A 16,731-nucleotide genomic window follows, 5' to 3' on the forward strand; every position below is an offset into this window, starting at 1 on the left:
AATAACATGATCATATTATGTACTGTATTAAGATAATCAAATTAACACATTTTTATTTGTATTAATTATGATTCTATTGCAATTACTAATAATATCAATTTTTACATCTATTAACTGTATTATTTAAAAAAAAATCTTCCTCAGGGCCTGCAGGGTCCACCCGGTCTACCAGGACTTCCAGGAGCAAAAGGAGACAAAGTAGGTGATGGATTAAACATCAGTCAAAAATAATTTTGAATTATGTTTTATAATTACTCATGGGGAAATGATTCACGCATCTGACTTATTGATGACGTGAACGTGATAGTGAATGTTTTCTGGTAACATATGTAAGCTGTTATTGGCTGGTGACCAGTACATTTGCCCTCAGTGAGATGTTATATAGGCTGCAGCTCCATGCAACCCTTTGCATTTACTAAATGTGGTAATAGCTTACAATTTACAAACTAGACGTGCTCTGTCATGCAAAAAAGTCCAAACAATGGCATTTTTCCACCCCTCTTAGGGTTATCAAGGCGTGATGGGAAGAACTGGACAGACTGGATATATGGGCCCAATTGGTCCACTTGGGATGCCCACTATTGTTGTATTTAAAACATCAGAGGAGGAGTGGGAGGCATTCAAGGTTAAGACTGCTTCTGTTGATCTTGCTCTGGATATTAATGTTATCAACTTAATTAAATCTTACCTGGAAGAATAACAGTTCTTTTGTCTCATTTCCTCGTAGAAAACCAAATTCTACATTAAGCTGATTTCTTCATGGCCGGTTTGTGTTTGATTTAAGAAACTGAGCCAACATGTTAATTATTATTTGTTTGTCTTAATTATATATATATATATATATATATATATTTTTTTTTTTAAACAACAGAAGGTGAAGGGGCCTCCAGGACTGCCTGGACCTCGTGGAAACGTGGGACCAATTGTCAGTACTGGTAGCTATATAAGAAGGTTTTATTTTATTTTATTTATTTTATTTTTGTAATGAATAATTGAAAACTGTGGTGCATTGCATTTTATTATTATTATTATTATGATTATTATTACTCGTATTTATGATAAACTCTCACCATTTAAATGAATAGCAATGCTATGAATCTGTTCCAGCCCTTGTGCTTCTTCTGGTGTATGTGCTTTGGCCACTGGGAGGCAGTATAATACAGACATAAGCACACACAAAAAGACGAGTTTCACAACTGGCTCAGTAAGCCGCAATGATAGTAATATTTGTCGGTTTTCCCAGAGGATAAAGAATATACAGTATGCCTGTGAGTATTGTTTACACAATATTGTCTGTTTATATGTGTAGCAATTAAGTTAATGGCTAAAAACAAATGTGAATGGAATGTATCCGTGAAATGACACGCATGCGCACAAAACTAGACATTGAGTGATGCTCATGCAGACAAAACAAAATGATAAAAATAACACACAATTATTATTTTTATTCTAACCAACAAGTCTTTAGAAACGCATCCAAATGAATATATCACCATCTTCACAAGAACCTTTGGCCAATTAGGTCTCCAACGTTGTGAGAAATGTTCGAGGAACAAACGCTTCTGTTCCCCAAAGGCTAGAGGCTACTTGGATGAGTTTTCCTTCAGATATTCGACCATATAAAAAATTGAAGAATGTTTCAAATTGTCTCTTTAAGGGAGTGCCTGGAAATACTGGGAAGCAAGGCCGGAAAGGAATTCAAGGAAAAATCGTAGGTAGCGCTTTCGATGAAATAATCATTTAAAAGTCAATTTAAAAATGTTCTTCACACAATAATATGTTCTTCGCGCCCCCAGTTTTAACACTGTATTCTATCCTGTGGAACAATTAGGCCGGGAGAATTCAACTGTTTTTATCCATCTTGGGGCGGCCATTTTGCCTTGTACTGACACATGCTGTCGACTAAAAACAGATGAGCCTTGACGGTCGTTACCTGACCTCTTAGGCAACGTAATGTAATTTTTTGTCGACAGGAAGTGGCTCTACAGGGCAAAATGGCCCAGAGATGGTTAAATTTTTTTTTGCTTAATTCTTATTTCACTAATGCAATATTAATTAGAATACCATATTTTGACTAACACGGGCATATAGAACACATTATTGTAAAGAAAACAAAATAATTTACTTGACTTTACCTTTTAAAATAAAAGGGTATTATATTCACAATCCCGCTCATATTTGCTCTTTTGTACTTCAGGGTGTCCCCGGGCCACAAGGTATCCCAGGGCCACAGGGCCGACCAGGAAATGATGGGACTCCTGGTGAGAATGCCGAACCAGGACTCCCAGGCTTACCTGGAGAACAGGTACCTTTCCTGAACTATTAGATAAGATTATTGTTGTGAAATTAGGCAAGTTATTTCATTTATGATGTTAAATTTGTCATTTTTGTTCTAAACGTATTGCGTGCTTGGCTCTTTAGGGACCCCAAGGCTACACTGGAGATAAAGGCAGCAAAGGGGAGCTGGGTGAGTGGGTAAGAATGTCTTGAACTTCCAATGTCCAAAGAGGCCTTACAATAAGGATCAACCTCCTGATTAACCTGAGAACTGTTACTTCCGAAGAGATGCGTATCATGATACAGCAGAAATAATACATTTGACTATATTTTGATGATGAATGGTGTGCTTTCATTACCTTCAGGGTTATGAGGGGGAACCTGGACCACAAGGCAATAGAGGTGGAAAAGGAGACAAGGTTGAAAAGAATATCCACCACACACTTGTGTATTGTAGTTGTTTGGTTAATGTTTCGTTTATCGTTCCCAGGGGAATAAAGGCGTCAGAGGCATCGTTGGGCTTCCTGGTTACTTGGTAAGACGACTTTGCTACTGAAATGTGAATGAACACAAATAGTTAAACACAAGGACACATTTGAATTGAACTCTCTTTTGTTTGAAGGGAGCAGCAGGAGCAAGGGGTCCTCCAGGTTTTCACGGAACATCAGGACCACGGGTCAGTGCTGCTATAGATGACGGGAACATTTAATAAATGATTAAATTAACTTTTGTTTTTTATATGCTGTTGAATGTTTTCAGGGACCAGCTGGTGCCATAGGCTTTGGCGGACCACCAGGTTCACATGTAAGTATGGAATAGTAAAGCTAAGTTCTTCTTCTGGATTTAAAATGTGTTAAATAGGCTGTCCTCTGAAAAAAAAAATTCTGTTCCTGAAAGATTTTCAATGTTTAATTTGGTCATGATTCATTGGCCATTTTGTTTTGTTTTAAATGCAAAGGTCCACTTTATGTGTTGAATGTGATTTCTTAGGGCAAAATGGGCCCAAGAGGAGGAAAGGGTGTCCCAGGAATAAAGGGGCCTCCTGTAAGTAAACAACCAGAATTTAAATTATTATTCATGATATTACATTAATGGTAAGATAATCATGAGTTGACTGTTTGTTGTCAGGGTCAACAAGGTGAAATTGGTGCGAGAGGAGCAGTTGGACTACAGGTGATGAACCACAATGAACATTTTATTAATGGATGATTAATAAATAATGAAACAACACATGATACTAACCTATAGCTCACTGTATTGTTTTTAGGGAGAGCCTGGTCTCAACGGGACTGTTGGATTTCAAGGAGTGCGTGGTCCTCAGGTAAAACTAATCTATAGACGCTTATTCTGTACGTTATTTTGGATTTACAAGGGAACCTCTAAGAATGACAAGGGTCTGTTCCAGGAAGCTCCAATTTTGGCGGAATTCTGGAGGAAAGGGTCAAAGTGTCACCAATATTAAATCTTTATTAACTACTGTTCAGCCAATATTTTAAGTAGCGCTCTTAACTGTCATATAAGAAAAAAAGGAGGTAAACTGCCTTAAAAAAAAGAGAGAAATATTCTAGATGAGCATATATGGACACAGTGAACTTAACATGCATGTTTTCGGAAACTGGATCTATGGAATCTGTGAGGAAGTTGGAATATACAGTAATGTACAGTAATGGAAAATATCATTACACCAGCCAGATGTGCAATCTCCCTGGTCAACGTTACATCGTCCGCCTGTGGAGGTCTGCTTGCAGTCCTTGTAAACATACTTTGTCTCATCATTTTGTTCTTCAGCTATGTCAAGGACTTCGCCTCTTGCCGATTTTAAACAGAATGAGAGAAGCACAGTGCAAAATACTCTTTTTTTTTACTGTGCCGAGCTTTGTGCATCTGTGAAAATACCAAAACATAGTCTAGCCTGCCCCTGCGCAGATTTAGACTGCGCCTCACACGAAATTTGAACAGCGTATGTGACTAGAGTCCTCAATTTAATTTAAGCTGATATGTAGCCATTTTCCATGGCTTTTTACATACTAACAAAAATCGCTGACGTTCTTACAGCATTGGCAGTGTACTGGCTAAAACAGTGATTTTAGGCATTTCATGTTTACTTTTGTCTGTTAGTCACGCGACATGATATACCTTTAGTGATATAAGACATTAATCAACACAGCCCAGGCAAGATTGTTAATTGCTCATTGACAGTTCTACACTTCCCTAATTTTGTGAATTGATCAACTAATTTTACATTATTTTAACGCTTAACCTCATCTTCAAATGACCTGACCCATCTGTCCCATCTGCACAAATGGGGCCCACCCTTGCTTTTAGAGGCTTCTTCTTTTTTTTTCCTGAGAATTTTTATCAGATTCGGGAAACTTTTGATATTAAAGGTTCCAATGTACATCAACAGAATATTTAAGGGGATATTTTGTTTGTAACATTGGTATTTTGTAATACATTGTATCTATGGAATGTGTCTTTATTTTAAGTACACCCTTTTTATTCATCAGTATTTGTATAAAAAAAATAATAACTTGATTTTTTTTTTCCCCAGGGGAGCCCCGGATTTGTTGGACCTCCAGGTCCAAAGGGTGACCCTGTGAGTAAGATGATTTTTAATTGAATAATTTCAAGCCATCATATACAATATGTGCCACTATGCCTTCATTAGGGTGGTCCAGGAGATGAAGGAGACATAGGAGAACCTGGACCTGATGGCCTTTATGTAAGATAACAAGACAGATACGTACGCATTCATTTTGAGACACTTGAAACCCAATGTGGTTTTTATTGTCATTTATTTCAGGGAGCCAATGGGAATCCAGGATTGCCTGGACCCTCAGGTGATCCCGTAAGATTATTTAAAGCAATTTTACTATTGACTCGAATGTTTACAGTCATATATTTTTATATTGTAGTTGCTAAAAGGACAACTCTCTCTCTCTCTTTATTTATTTATATATTTTTTGGTCTTGTGTGTTTCTGTTTTGTTAATTACTCAGGGGCCTAAAGCCATGCGTGGTCAAAGAGGTGATCCAGGATTTAAGGGAGACATGGTAGGTTTCAGCAATAGTGTTATACAGTTCTAGCAATTCCATAATTGACTGTCAAGCTCGATAAAAGTCCAACACCTTGTTCTGCTTTTGCGCAGGGGCCCCCAGGGCCTCCAGGTGAACCGGGATATAAGGGACGTCGTGGCCCAATGGGACTCGAGGGACTTGGAGGGCCAACAGGACCAGCAGGACTTGCTGGACCCAGCGTGGGTATAAATTGACAGATAAAAATGCGCATGCTTGAATTAATAACATAAAAAACAATCAGGTTTCACCTTCAGGGAATGGACGGTACCATGGGAGAGCAAAGCAAACAAGGCAAAGATGGGCTGAAGGTCTGTTGAAGGAAGTTGTGGAACTCGTGACTGCGTGGACATGTTTTGCATGACCTTAACTAAGCTAATGTGTGTGTTTGTAGGGAGATAGGGGGACTACAGGCATTCAGGGAACTCCTGGACTACGAGGAGACAAGGTTGGACAGGGAATATGTCAAGTGAAATATTGATCATGTTCATATAATGGCTCCTAGCTATTTTGTAACATCAACATTGAATTGATACCTCTCTTTTGCGTTGGTCCCATCATTTCTTTTTTTTTTTTCAGGTCACAAAAGTGAAACACTTGAACTTGTATATAAATATTGTATAATAAATCATGCCAATGTTTCACAAAGGGTCGAGAGGGTCGCTCAGGATTTTCAGGGATGCCTGGCCCTTTTGTGAGTACAACACACTGCAGGGCATTATTTTTCTGAAGCCATTTCTTTATTGTCAACTATAAATTGTCATCAGTTGTTTTGTGTTCTTCTTGAAGGGACAGATGGGAAAATCTGGAGAGCCAGGGCATGAAGGAGAACCTGGTATTAAGGTTCTTATGTGTCTAAACTTCTTATTACGATCTCTTCTGGCACATATACAGTAAAACATAATATTTTGTGACAACGCAGTGCTATTATAAAAAAAAAAAACATGCACGCTAAATTGTCCACAGGTGTTCATGTGCATATGGATTCTTTGTCCTGCGATTAGCTACCAACTCTGTGCTAATGACGGCTTTATTATTACTTGTCCGGCTTTATGTGAAATTACTTAACCTGTGTTATAAAAATGGTTGGGGAGCACTGTACTATACTGAAAAATATCAATTATGTCATTGACTATTCAACTTTTACTCATATTTTATGACATTAGTGTTGACTACAAAAAGGTTTTTCAACTCCCAACTGGATGCTGCAGTGCAGTGTTCTATTATCTGGCTGTCCTTCCTCGCTTTTTGAATTAAAATGATTTCCTTACAAACAGCCACATGCTGAAAATTCAATATATTACTGTCGTTGACGTCCTCTTTGGGCTTTATTATTATATGATGTTAAAGTAGGTAAATGTAAATTTACATTATACACAGAATGCATTTCATAATTATTAGTGATTTATATATTAACAAAACCAATGTATTATGTATGGCATGAATGTTGTTTATTTGTTATTAAAACATATACTGTGTAACGTTTTTATACAGGGAAGGCCTGGAGTCCCAGCCTCAAGTGGACCAAAAGGCCTCAAGGTAATGCTGTTGACTATTAATAACGGTCTCTGATTAAGATGTTAATTCCTCCTCGTAAGAAAATGATCAGGTTACTATTTTAGGGTTTACGAGGTTATTCAGGAGCTGGAGGACGAGATGGAATTGATGGTGCCATGGTAAGACCATTTGCATGCAGATTGCTTTCCATTGGGATTGTTATTACAATGGTCAATTACAAGACAGATTATGTAATCGCAACAATAGAAATATACTGCATCTCCTTTAGGGACCTGTGGGTGCAAACGGAATATCTGGAGACACTGGACCTCCAGGTCCAAAAGTGAGTTTATTCTACTGAGATTAACACAACTGTACTAAACTATGTAATCAATGTTCACAACTAGAGTGGCAATAGTCTTGATCCATGCTAACATTTGACAGGGATTTTCAGGGAAGACAGGAGCAAGTGGCCTACAGGGACCGGTAGGGCCAAATGTGAGTGTTTGATATGGTAAAATACAATTTTCGCATTAGCCCCTACTATATAAGCATGTGATGCTTATTTCCAGGGAGAAGCTGGAAGTACAGGAATGAATGGAATACCAGGAAAAATGGGAATGGAGGTGAAGAACTACACCACTTGGGATGCTATATTGCAAATTGGTTTGAAGGGGAGAAGATGAAACATTCTATCAAAAATATTTTTCTAGGGGGCAAAAGGAAAACAAGGACCTAAGGGACGAGCAGGGATGGAAGGAGTAAAGGTAATTAAAGACAAATTCACTGCATTTAAATGTTATTTTGTTCGTATCATGATTGAGTTTACAATACAGTTTCATTTGAAGGTTTTTTTTCTTTTATTGGGAAGGGCAAGAGAGGTGAAAAGGGGCCAAGGGGGAAACCAGGTCCCCCAGTAAGCAACTATAATATAATGTAATTTGACTATGTACACTTTCAACTTTGTTTATTAACATCCCTTCTCAACATCCTTCAGGGCAAGACAGGCATGGTTGGACCACAAGGGCACACAGGACCTTCAGTATGATATTTACAATGATTCATTCACCTCGTACGCTATTTCATGCGTTTTATTATCTACTTTGCATTACGGAAACATTTTTGAATGAGTTCTTGAGAAAGTCACCATTGACGAGGCTTACAAAATGCATTTGAGACACTGACCTCTCGAGTGGACTAATTCCATTTTTGGCATTTTGCAGGAGACTCATTTAAAGATTTATGGCTGCCCCCAATGACTGTGGCTAAATGTTTAGTGAAGTACTGGTCTAAGACCAAACATTAGTCAAGTCTGTCAATAATTCATTAAAAACGATCAATAACATTTACTCATTTTAACATGAAGATGCACTGCCAGCTGTAAAATAAACAAATGCTGGTTAATTTAATTTACCAATATGTCAAAATTAGAATTAAACCTTTAGACCGGTATTTGCTCTTTTCTCTCTCTATTAATTTCTGCGCTTAACTTAAAAATGGGAGAAAATGGTTTAGCCCACTCCAGGTCTCATTGTCTATATTTTGGCTAAACTGTATTAGGTTATATATTTTTATGTTCTTCCTTTCTGACCATTTTCATCAATGTTGTAAAGTTAATTTGTTTATGAATCGTATTGCCAGCCATGTTATGTCACCCTCATCATCTGATATCTGAGAAAACATCTTCATTTTTTAGCTTTTTAAAGCCTGATTTCATATGCTTGCCGATTTTTTTTATTCATTCAAATTTGGCAGACATCAATCAAATACAGTAGTTACCACTATTATTATGTCAGCAATCACATGCTCTGTAACATAATAATAATAAATGCCTTGGATTTTCCTCTCTTTGTAGGGTACACAGGGTAACATAGGACCGTGGGGTGAGGTTGGACCAAGAGGCCATCCAGGTGAACAGGGGTCGAGAGGAATTGTTGGCCCCACTGGAATTATAGGTTATCCTGTAAGTCCGTTTTTATAACTATTGCATTTTTTTTTTTTTAATGTTTCAAAAATATATATATATATTAAAACCAATGGTCCATTCACAATAGTATCATTTGTGTATTGTATATTGAATCGTGGCCTTGCAATTAACATCAATGTAAAAAAAAAAAAAAAAAAAATGCCACCCAAAAAATGTTGAAATCATTAGTTGAAGCATTTTATTACAAGCATGCCCCTGATTGACAAGAACAAAGCCGAAAGTCAAACAAAGAACAACAGTAAAAATGTAGGACGCAAGAAGCATATAATGTTCTGTTCTTTCATGTTAAGGGTAAAGATGGACCTCAAGGATCAACTGGGCCACCTGGAGTCAAAGGTGACAAGGTGAGCTTTCCTGTATATATATTTTGCATTATATACTATTTATGGTGCATTAACTGTGCTATTATTGTATGTCTTTAGGGAACTAAAGCGGTTATCGGAGAGGAGGGACCTGCAGGTCTCGATGGTGAGGAGGTAGATAGATTAAGACTGTGTTGTTTCAATAATGACAATAATTACCTCCTCAAAGCACTCTTGCCCTTTAATGCAAGGTTACTCACATTTATGCTGTTCCACTCTATAACGTTTAGCTGGCAATATAGGTTTGAGTGTCCTGTACCTTTGTTAGACAAACGTGTTGTAAATCTGAACCTTCCTCTTAGGGTCCACCCGGACAAAGAGGGGCTGAGGGACCACCTGGACAAAACGGCACATCAGTGAGTTCATGTAAATAGATGCGTGTCGATAAATCCTATGCTAATATGTTGATAACATTTATTTTAGGGTGATGAAGGAAGCAAAGGCCCTCCTGGTCAGAGAGGTCCAAAGGGAGCTGCAGGTGACCAAGGTGTCCGAGGTCCCCAAGGAGTCAAGGGCCGCCCAGGGAAACAGGTTATTAATACGTACCTCAAATGCTCAATGCCTCTTTAGTGGGAGTTAAAAAGCTGCCACCAATGTTTTGTGTGAAAGAAGAAATTAATAGGGCTCAGTCATTACAGCCCATGGACAAATGAAAATATGTTTATACAAACTATAATAACTATTGTGCCAAGGGGCAGTGCCCCACCTGCCACACATTCTCTCTGCTCTGTTATGTCTCCCATCTCATAGGGGCATACAGGAACACAGGGGGGCAGAGGCATACAGGGATCGCCTGGACTCAAGGTTAGTACAGTCTTTGGATTTTGGTTAAGGATATGATGTTTTTAACGTGAGTGCTTTTTCCAGGGTCCGCCAGGCCAAAGGGGTCTCCATGGTATGCTTGGACAGTTTGGGCCAGGGGGAGACACTGGGAAACCCGGAAACAAAGGGCAGAAGGGTCTTCTGGGACACACAGTTAGTATTGTGTACTGTTTTACAATATTGTGTTATTTGTTTCACTGAAAATAGAAAGAAAAATCAACAAAATTCTGCCTTTTTTTTTTTTGCCTATTTAAGTGTACTTTGCACATGACGAATCACTTTTTTTTAATAGAATTATATTCACAATTTATATGTTAGATTAGACTTTTTATTATAGACTTTTTCGACATCAACTTTACATTCTGTCATTTCAGGGCTCATCCGGTCGCATCGGACCTCCAGGTCTTATTGGCCCATCAACACCAGTAAGAATTCGATCAGTTTTAATGTTTCACTCTGTGTGACTGCCCAGAATTGATCGGCATTTCACCTTCTTTTTTTTTTCTTTTTTTAGGGGGCGGGCGGGGGGGGGGGGGTTGGCTGGTTTTGGATCGCATCCTATGAACTGAGTTTGACATGCTCTTTGGTCTTTGTTGAACTATTGTAAACTGTCCCTCACACACTGTGGTTTTTCATGTCCAAATATACAAATGCACACTAGAAGCTGTTCAGTTTTCTTTTTCTTTAAGGCACATTATTATCAAATATGTTGTCATGCAACAGCCAATATCTATTCATAAAGTTAGCAATGTTTTTATTCCTGAGAGAAAGTTAAGGTCACATATTTCCTGAGATACTTTATTGCCTGGGGATGTTTATTTGCTCAACTGTAGTGGTATAGCAGGCATCTTATTAGGGGAAAGTTGATTATTAGACAGGTCTTAATTTTTGCAAATACATTTTTACATCAGTAATACGTTATTTCTAATTAAAATATGATTTATTATTATTAATATGTGTACTGTTAATAATATTATAGCTAAATAGATGGGTATACAGTTGTAAAGGTTATACATGATTTTTTACCATAATGATCAATAGACCTCAGTCAAATGGATTTCTTCTTTTAGGGTTTTGTCAAAGTTGAAGATGTGTAAATTCATAAGAGAAACATACCTTATTTTACACATACATTGATTAAAAAAGAAAAAGAAAAAAAAAAGACCACTATGTCAAATTCTGCTTGAACATATACACTAGACTACAGTATTGTGCAATATGAGACTGATTGTACTTGATGGTAATTTGGTTTGCATTCTAATTTCAATTCAATAATCTTTGATCTACACTGCTAACACAAACAGCAGCACCGAGGCACGTCATGTTGTATACATGCTTCCTGTGCTGTATTAAAATATGATTTAACATTATATGAAGATGGCATCTTTGATAACGATTAGCGTTCCAATAGACTCTGATGTATCCTTTCTCCTTGTTGCTGATTGATTATCAATACTTTTTTACTTTAAAATTTATTTTTTTATTTTTAGGGGTTTTCAGGCAAAAGGGGACCCAATGGCAAACCTGGGACTACCGGACCTAAGGTAAAATACTAAATGTGTTGCAAAATACTGTGTGTGATTTGTTTTGAATGTTTTTTTATGCTAATCAGGGTATCAGTGGAAAGGAGGGCGAGCTTGGGCCTCCAGGCGTTAAAGGAGATATGGTGAGCTTTCATTTTGTGACGCACATCAGTCTCGACAAGCATACCTTATTGATGTATCATTTACTTACTATGACCACAGTGACGCACTTGTGTGTGTGTATTTTTGTAAATAACCTTGTGAATTACGCAGGGAATAATGGGCGCAAAAGGCGCAAAAGGAGAGCTCGGAACTCACGGCACAATGGTGAAATATTTAACTTGAGAATCATACTATACATATATTGTACAAAGAGGACATCTGTCTTTTTTTACGTGTGTGCGTGCGTGTGTGTGTTTTTCCAGGGTAAACTGGGAAGGAAAGGCTTTATCGGCCCTTCTGGTTCTAAAGGTCGGCCTGGACCTGCTGGTCCTCCTAGTCTTCTTGGACATAAAGGAGTTCATGGGGCAACTGTAAGAAAATTACAATTGCTAATATTACAGTACATTGAAGTTAATTGTTTAAATGTGATGTGCCGTAATGTAGATGTTTTCTTTATAAAGGGATTGTCAGGTCAACCTGGTAATAAGGGGAACAAAGGAGCGCCGGGAAAAACTGTGAGTCAGACAGCATACTAATCAAGAAATCTTGTTAGAAATGTGCTCCATGCAATTGTATTTTATTATATATTCGATAATATCTAAAAGCTCATCTTAGAAATATAAACCAATAATCATAACTCATGTGCTAATGTAAACAATAGACATAGCAGTCAAAGCAATTTGCAGTTTCTCCTGTTTTTATGAAAACATCTTAAAATGTCTGTCCTTCAGGTCCATCCAACTCTAGAAAAAAATATTTAATGACAATGAAAGCCGGATTAAACTACCTATGTTCTGCTGTACTTGAATGCATCATCTCATGAGATGTCTTTACTAGGGAGCTGAAGGCCCACCAGGCAGCCGAGGACCTGTCGGGGGACGTGGAATACCTGCAAGTACCCCCATTGATCCATTACAGTAAATACAATATATCACAAACATTATGCACAAATCCAAGCAAATAAACGGATCTGCACTGCTGGTGACTGTCTTATCTTCAGGGTTTGGATGGTTTGGACGGATTACACGGGGTTCGGGGTAATGAAGGATATCCGGTAGGAAAATATGTTACTCTGTAAAAATGTAATATTGAATCATTTTCCTAAAATGAGAATTGTATCTCCAAAGGGAAATACTGGCCACACGGGAGCACCTGGAGCACCGGGCAGGGCTGGTAAACAGGTAAAATAGAGTGGACACGAGATAGCATTACATACACTAGATATGACTTTTTGTTTTGTATGGCTAACCGTTTTTGTGAATAATATCAATTGCATTTTGGATACTTAGGGAGCACCTGGACCATCTGGTCTTAGAGGAAACACTGGGAAACAAGGCATTAAGGTATTCAGTCAACAGTGGAGTTTCTAGATGCTCTAAATGATCTCATTCCCTGTTAACAAATCACCACTTCTTGCAGCTCACCTGTGGCCCTGATGACGACAGGTGAAAATAGATTTAATGGATGGATACCACCATCATGTATTGTATTTTGTGTCTAATTCACTATTTTAGGGTGAAACTGGACCAGTAGGAGAGACAGGACCTCCTGCACCAATGGGGCCGAAGGTACAGAAGTTATTTTAAACTCTGATGTTGATGTCAATATTACCATAACACAATACGTGATCTGGACAAAAACATTTTGATCTAGGGTATGCGAGGATTGACAGGAGGGAATGGTGACACGGGAACAAGAGGTCTAAAGGTAGATGAATGGATCGTTATTGTCATTGCACGTACACAAGTGCAGAGCAGTGAAATTGACTTAAAAGGCACAACCTGTTCAAGACACATGAAAAACAAATTTTACATTTTCAGCCACTTTCATCCATTTTTATGCTCATTAACAGGGTCTCCAGGGTGAAAGAGGGTTACAGGCTCCAGTTGGTCCAGCAGGGATAAAGGTGGTCTGAGTAATTTTAAACATAACATCAACTTTAAGATTGAATGGAGTAATGATGTTGATGTGATCTGTCATCATTTTAGGGGAATTTTGGACTGCAAGGTGCAGAAGGTGTCAAAGGGCATAAAGGAAAGCAGGTACGTTTTTATTAAGTTCCACGTTGGTTTTCTATGACTCATGAGCTGGTTGGTTTTCACAGGGGGATACTGGGCCTCGTGGTCCACCTGGACAAAAAGGACACCCTGGACACTCTGTAGGTTTTGTTTCCAAAAAGTGATATTTTTTTTCTCTTGGAAATTGCCACTTGAAATATTTGTATTTACTCCTGTTCTTTCTTTTTACAGGGCTTGCTCGGAATGAAGGTGATTGATTGTTAAGTTGAATTGGCCTGTTTCGATTCATGTCGAACAAGTTTATTATAGGTTTTAGTTGAGAGTCATCGACAAAACTATATTTTTGTTATATGACTTGTTTGGCTAATGTAATGCAACATTAGATTAGCAGTTGTGTCAATTGAGCTAATGTTAAGTGGGCAGCCGGTACAATTACCCGTCATTTAACTGAAGAGGGAGTCAACCCATTATTTTTCTTTCCAATAATATGTTCTATGCAGCCTCACTAGTCTAAACACAGTATTCTGAATAATACTACATTTGTGGAAAATGAATTAAGCAGCACAATCAAAACGTTTTATATCCATCCCAGGGGGGCGGCCATTTTGCCACTTGCTGTAGTGTAAACTGAAAATGACATCACAGTTGTTCAGGGCTAAGTTAACGACCAATCACGGCTCACCTGTTTTCTGAGTTTGGTCATTCACAAGTTGAGCCGTGATTGGTCGTTAACTTAGCCCTGAACAACTGTGATGTCATGTTCAGTAGACAGCAAGTGTCAAAATGGCCGCCCCCTGAGATGGATAAAAACGGGTGGATTTTGCTCCTAAATTAATATTCCACAGACGCAATATTAATCAGAATGCCGTGTGGTGGTGCATACAACATATTATTCTAAAGAACATTTTGGACTTTATGTTGATCTAGTCTTATTAAATGTATTACTTTGTTTGATTTTCTCTATAGTTTTGCCCCTGCGTATTGATTGACTTTTTTTTGGCCCTTTCCAGGGAATGAAAGGTATCCAAGGCACCAGTGGAACTAAGGGAGTTAAGGGCAAGCAAGGACCCCCAGTAAGGCTTTAAGATAACACCAATAAAAAATGAGGAGCTGTGAACGGTCCTTTGCAAATCTAGGGTTTTTACTATCACTTCCTCCTCAGGGAAATGCAGGTTTACAAGGCAAAAGCAGGCCTAATTCCAAATCTGAAGTTAGACCAGCTAAAAGAGTCAAAGCCTTAACAAAATCCCGCAAAGAATTGAAGTCAACACTCCTGAACATACAGGAAGGACACAAAAAAGTAGGTATAAGATTTAGTGTCCCTTTGTTGCTACACTACTGTCTGACTGAATGTTTATCATCATTTCACTTGACAAAATAATGAATTCCTACGTAGGAGCCAAGCCCAGTGAAGCCTGACGCAAAATCGTATCTCCAAGATGAGCCAGATGATGAATCTTTCAGCTGGCCCCAAGGCACAAAAGACGACCCTGGCACCTCTTGCTATGAGCTGCGTCTCATACATCCACATTTCAATGACGGTGAGGCCTCAAGCAGGCTTCTGATCATATTTCATGCCAGGCTGCCGGTTAGCGATGGGCAAACTTTCAAGTCCATTATTTTTCAGGTTACTATTACATGGACCCCAACCAAGGTTGTCCCTACGACGCTTTGAGAGTGTTTTGTAACTTCACAGCAGGGGGGAGCACCTGCGTCGACTCACTTCCGTCGCGGGTAAGGTTTTCATGATGTCACCAACGTCTGGAAATAGAGATTAGCAATATGTTTTGCTGTGTAGATGACATTCAGGTGGGATTTAGAAAAGCATCAATCGAAAACATCATCAGTCCAGTGGTTTAGTCAGCAACATGCTGGCGACAAGGTAAGGCTGATCTTTGTGGACTGAAAAAGGAACTTAAACATTCCCACAGTAAATATGAATGTGTTAAATGCTCCATAGTTTGGTTACCCTGGCGTGGATGTCGTTCAGCTGAGGTTCCTACGGTTACACAGCCATACATCTTTCCAGCGTGTGACACTCAGATGGGCATCCGACAACTTTGCGATGAATGGCACAAGCGACTTTGTCCACTTACTTGGAGACTCCAGCAAAAACATACATTCAAACTACACCGCAGTGTCCGCACAAGGACGTGAGGTATCGAGTACATCCCGACAGCACTCTCTACTAAAAAAAAAGAAAGAAACGCATGCGTGTGTCATGCTGTCTCATGTCGGATTGCAGGTGGAGCTGGTTGTGAAGGTTTGGGGCAGTACGGAACTGCATCGAGGTGATATGGAGTTACTTCCGATCAGAGATCTGGGGATCGAGTTGGCATCACATTGGGCGCACAGCCCTGAGATCAGTGCTGACTTGGGGCCCCTCTGCTTCTTGTGATGAATGACTTTGTATGTGTGTATGTATGATGCCACCTGTAAATAACTATAATAGGGATGTATGGATTCTTGATCATGTACATTTGCGCTGCTTTCTTATTCTGTGTATATTTATTGAAGTAACGTTGATAGAAGTGGCTATGTTAAAGCTCGTACAAAATGTTCGCATAGCGTCGGATGGTCAGAAAGTACTGTATGTATTTTTTATATGGAATATCAGATGCTTAAACATTAAATCAACTCGCAAAGATGTATATGATTTATTCTGATGCATTATTAATACTGATATCATTCACAGAACATGTTTGGAAGGATGATGAGTTTTTAGTTACATGGGTTCCCAATTTGTTGCGTGAAGGGACATGCTCATTGTATAATTTCATATGCAACATCCTCCTTGATCATCACCGACCACAAAACTGCCGCACGGGAACTTTTGACTCAAAAAACTAACAGCGATGCTCATAGTGTCATAAATGTGCTCTTGTGTCTTTGTAGCTAATCATGTTTGACATGCTCTGCTCATAAGACCAACTTTTGTAAAACTGCAATGCTTCTTTTCATATATCACTCAAACTTGTCTTAAAGGTCATGACAGGAACTGAAAAGCTC

The 16,731-nt window shown here is 38.6% G+C and overlaps 1 protein-coding gene across 8 annotated transcripts; it reads left to right on the forward strand.

Annotated features, from left to right (window-relative positions):
* The first annotated feature begins 514 nt into the window (after positions 1–514).
* Positions 515–16,373, forward strand: LOC147165903 (uncharacterized). 8 transcript variants are annotated; one of them, XM_086089839.1, is made up of 60 exons: positions 515–625; positions 728–766; positions 872–925; positions 1,658–1,715; positions 2,198–2,305; positions 2,422–2,467; positions 2,643–2,696; positions 2,768–2,812; positions 2,900–2,953; positions 3,037–3,081; positions 3,268–3,321; positions 3,406–3,450; positions 3,545–3,598; positions 4,829–4,873; positions 4,946–4,999; positions 5,081–5,125; positions 5,277–5,330; positions 5,426–5,533; positions 5,609–5,662; positions 5,746–5,799; positions 6,001–6,045; positions 6,141–6,194; positions 6,846–6,890; positions 6,974–7,027; positions 7,138–7,191; positions 7,293–7,346; positions 7,421–7,474; positions 7,562–7,615; positions 7,720–7,764; positions 7,846–7,890; positions 8,704–8,811; positions 9,126–9,179; positions 9,258–9,311; positions 9,500–9,553; positions 9,621–9,728; positions 9,948–10,001; positions 10,065–10,172; positions 10,394–10,444; positions 11,510–11,563; positions 11,632–11,685; positions 11,816–11,869; positions 11,968–12,075; positions 12,166–12,219; positions 12,542–12,595; positions 12,705–12,758; positions 12,832–12,885; positions 12,994–13,047; positions 13,219–13,272; positions 13,358–13,411; positions 13,557–13,610; positions 13,693–13,746; positions 13,809–13,862; positions 13,954–13,971; positions 14,733–14,795; positions 14,885–15,022; positions 15,119–15,263; positions 15,350–15,456; positions 15,521–15,604; positions 15,683–15,880; positions 15,968–16,373. In XM_086089839.1, exons 2-60 carry the CDS (start codon positions 760–762, stop codon positions 16,118–16,120), a joined length of 3,849 nt encoding a protein of 1,282 aa, XP_085945965.1. In that variant the 5' UTR covers positions 515–625; positions 728–759; the 3' UTR covers positions 16,121–16,373. The 8 variants fall into 8 exon arrangements, 4 of the variants coding, with proteins under 4 accessions (XP_085945965.1, XP_085945966.1, XP_085945967.1 ...); XM_086089840.1 differs by having other exon boundaries at positions 6,141–6,186; positions 6,993–7,027; XR_015096525.1 differs by lacking the exons at positions 15,521–15,604; positions 15,683–15,880; positions 15,968–16,373 and having other exon boundaries at positions 14,885–15,026.
* The last annotated feature ends 358 nt before the right edge of the window (positions 16,374–16,731 follow it).

This window comes from Leptonotus elevatus, chromosome 11 (genome assembly GCF_054856555.1).
Source record: "Leptonotus elevatus isolate MCC_2025b chromosome 11, RoL_Lele_1.0, whole genome shotgun sequence".
Lineage (NCBI taxonomy): Eukaryota > Metazoa > Chordata > Actinopteri > Syngnathiformes > Syngnathidae > Leptonotus > Leptonotus elevatus.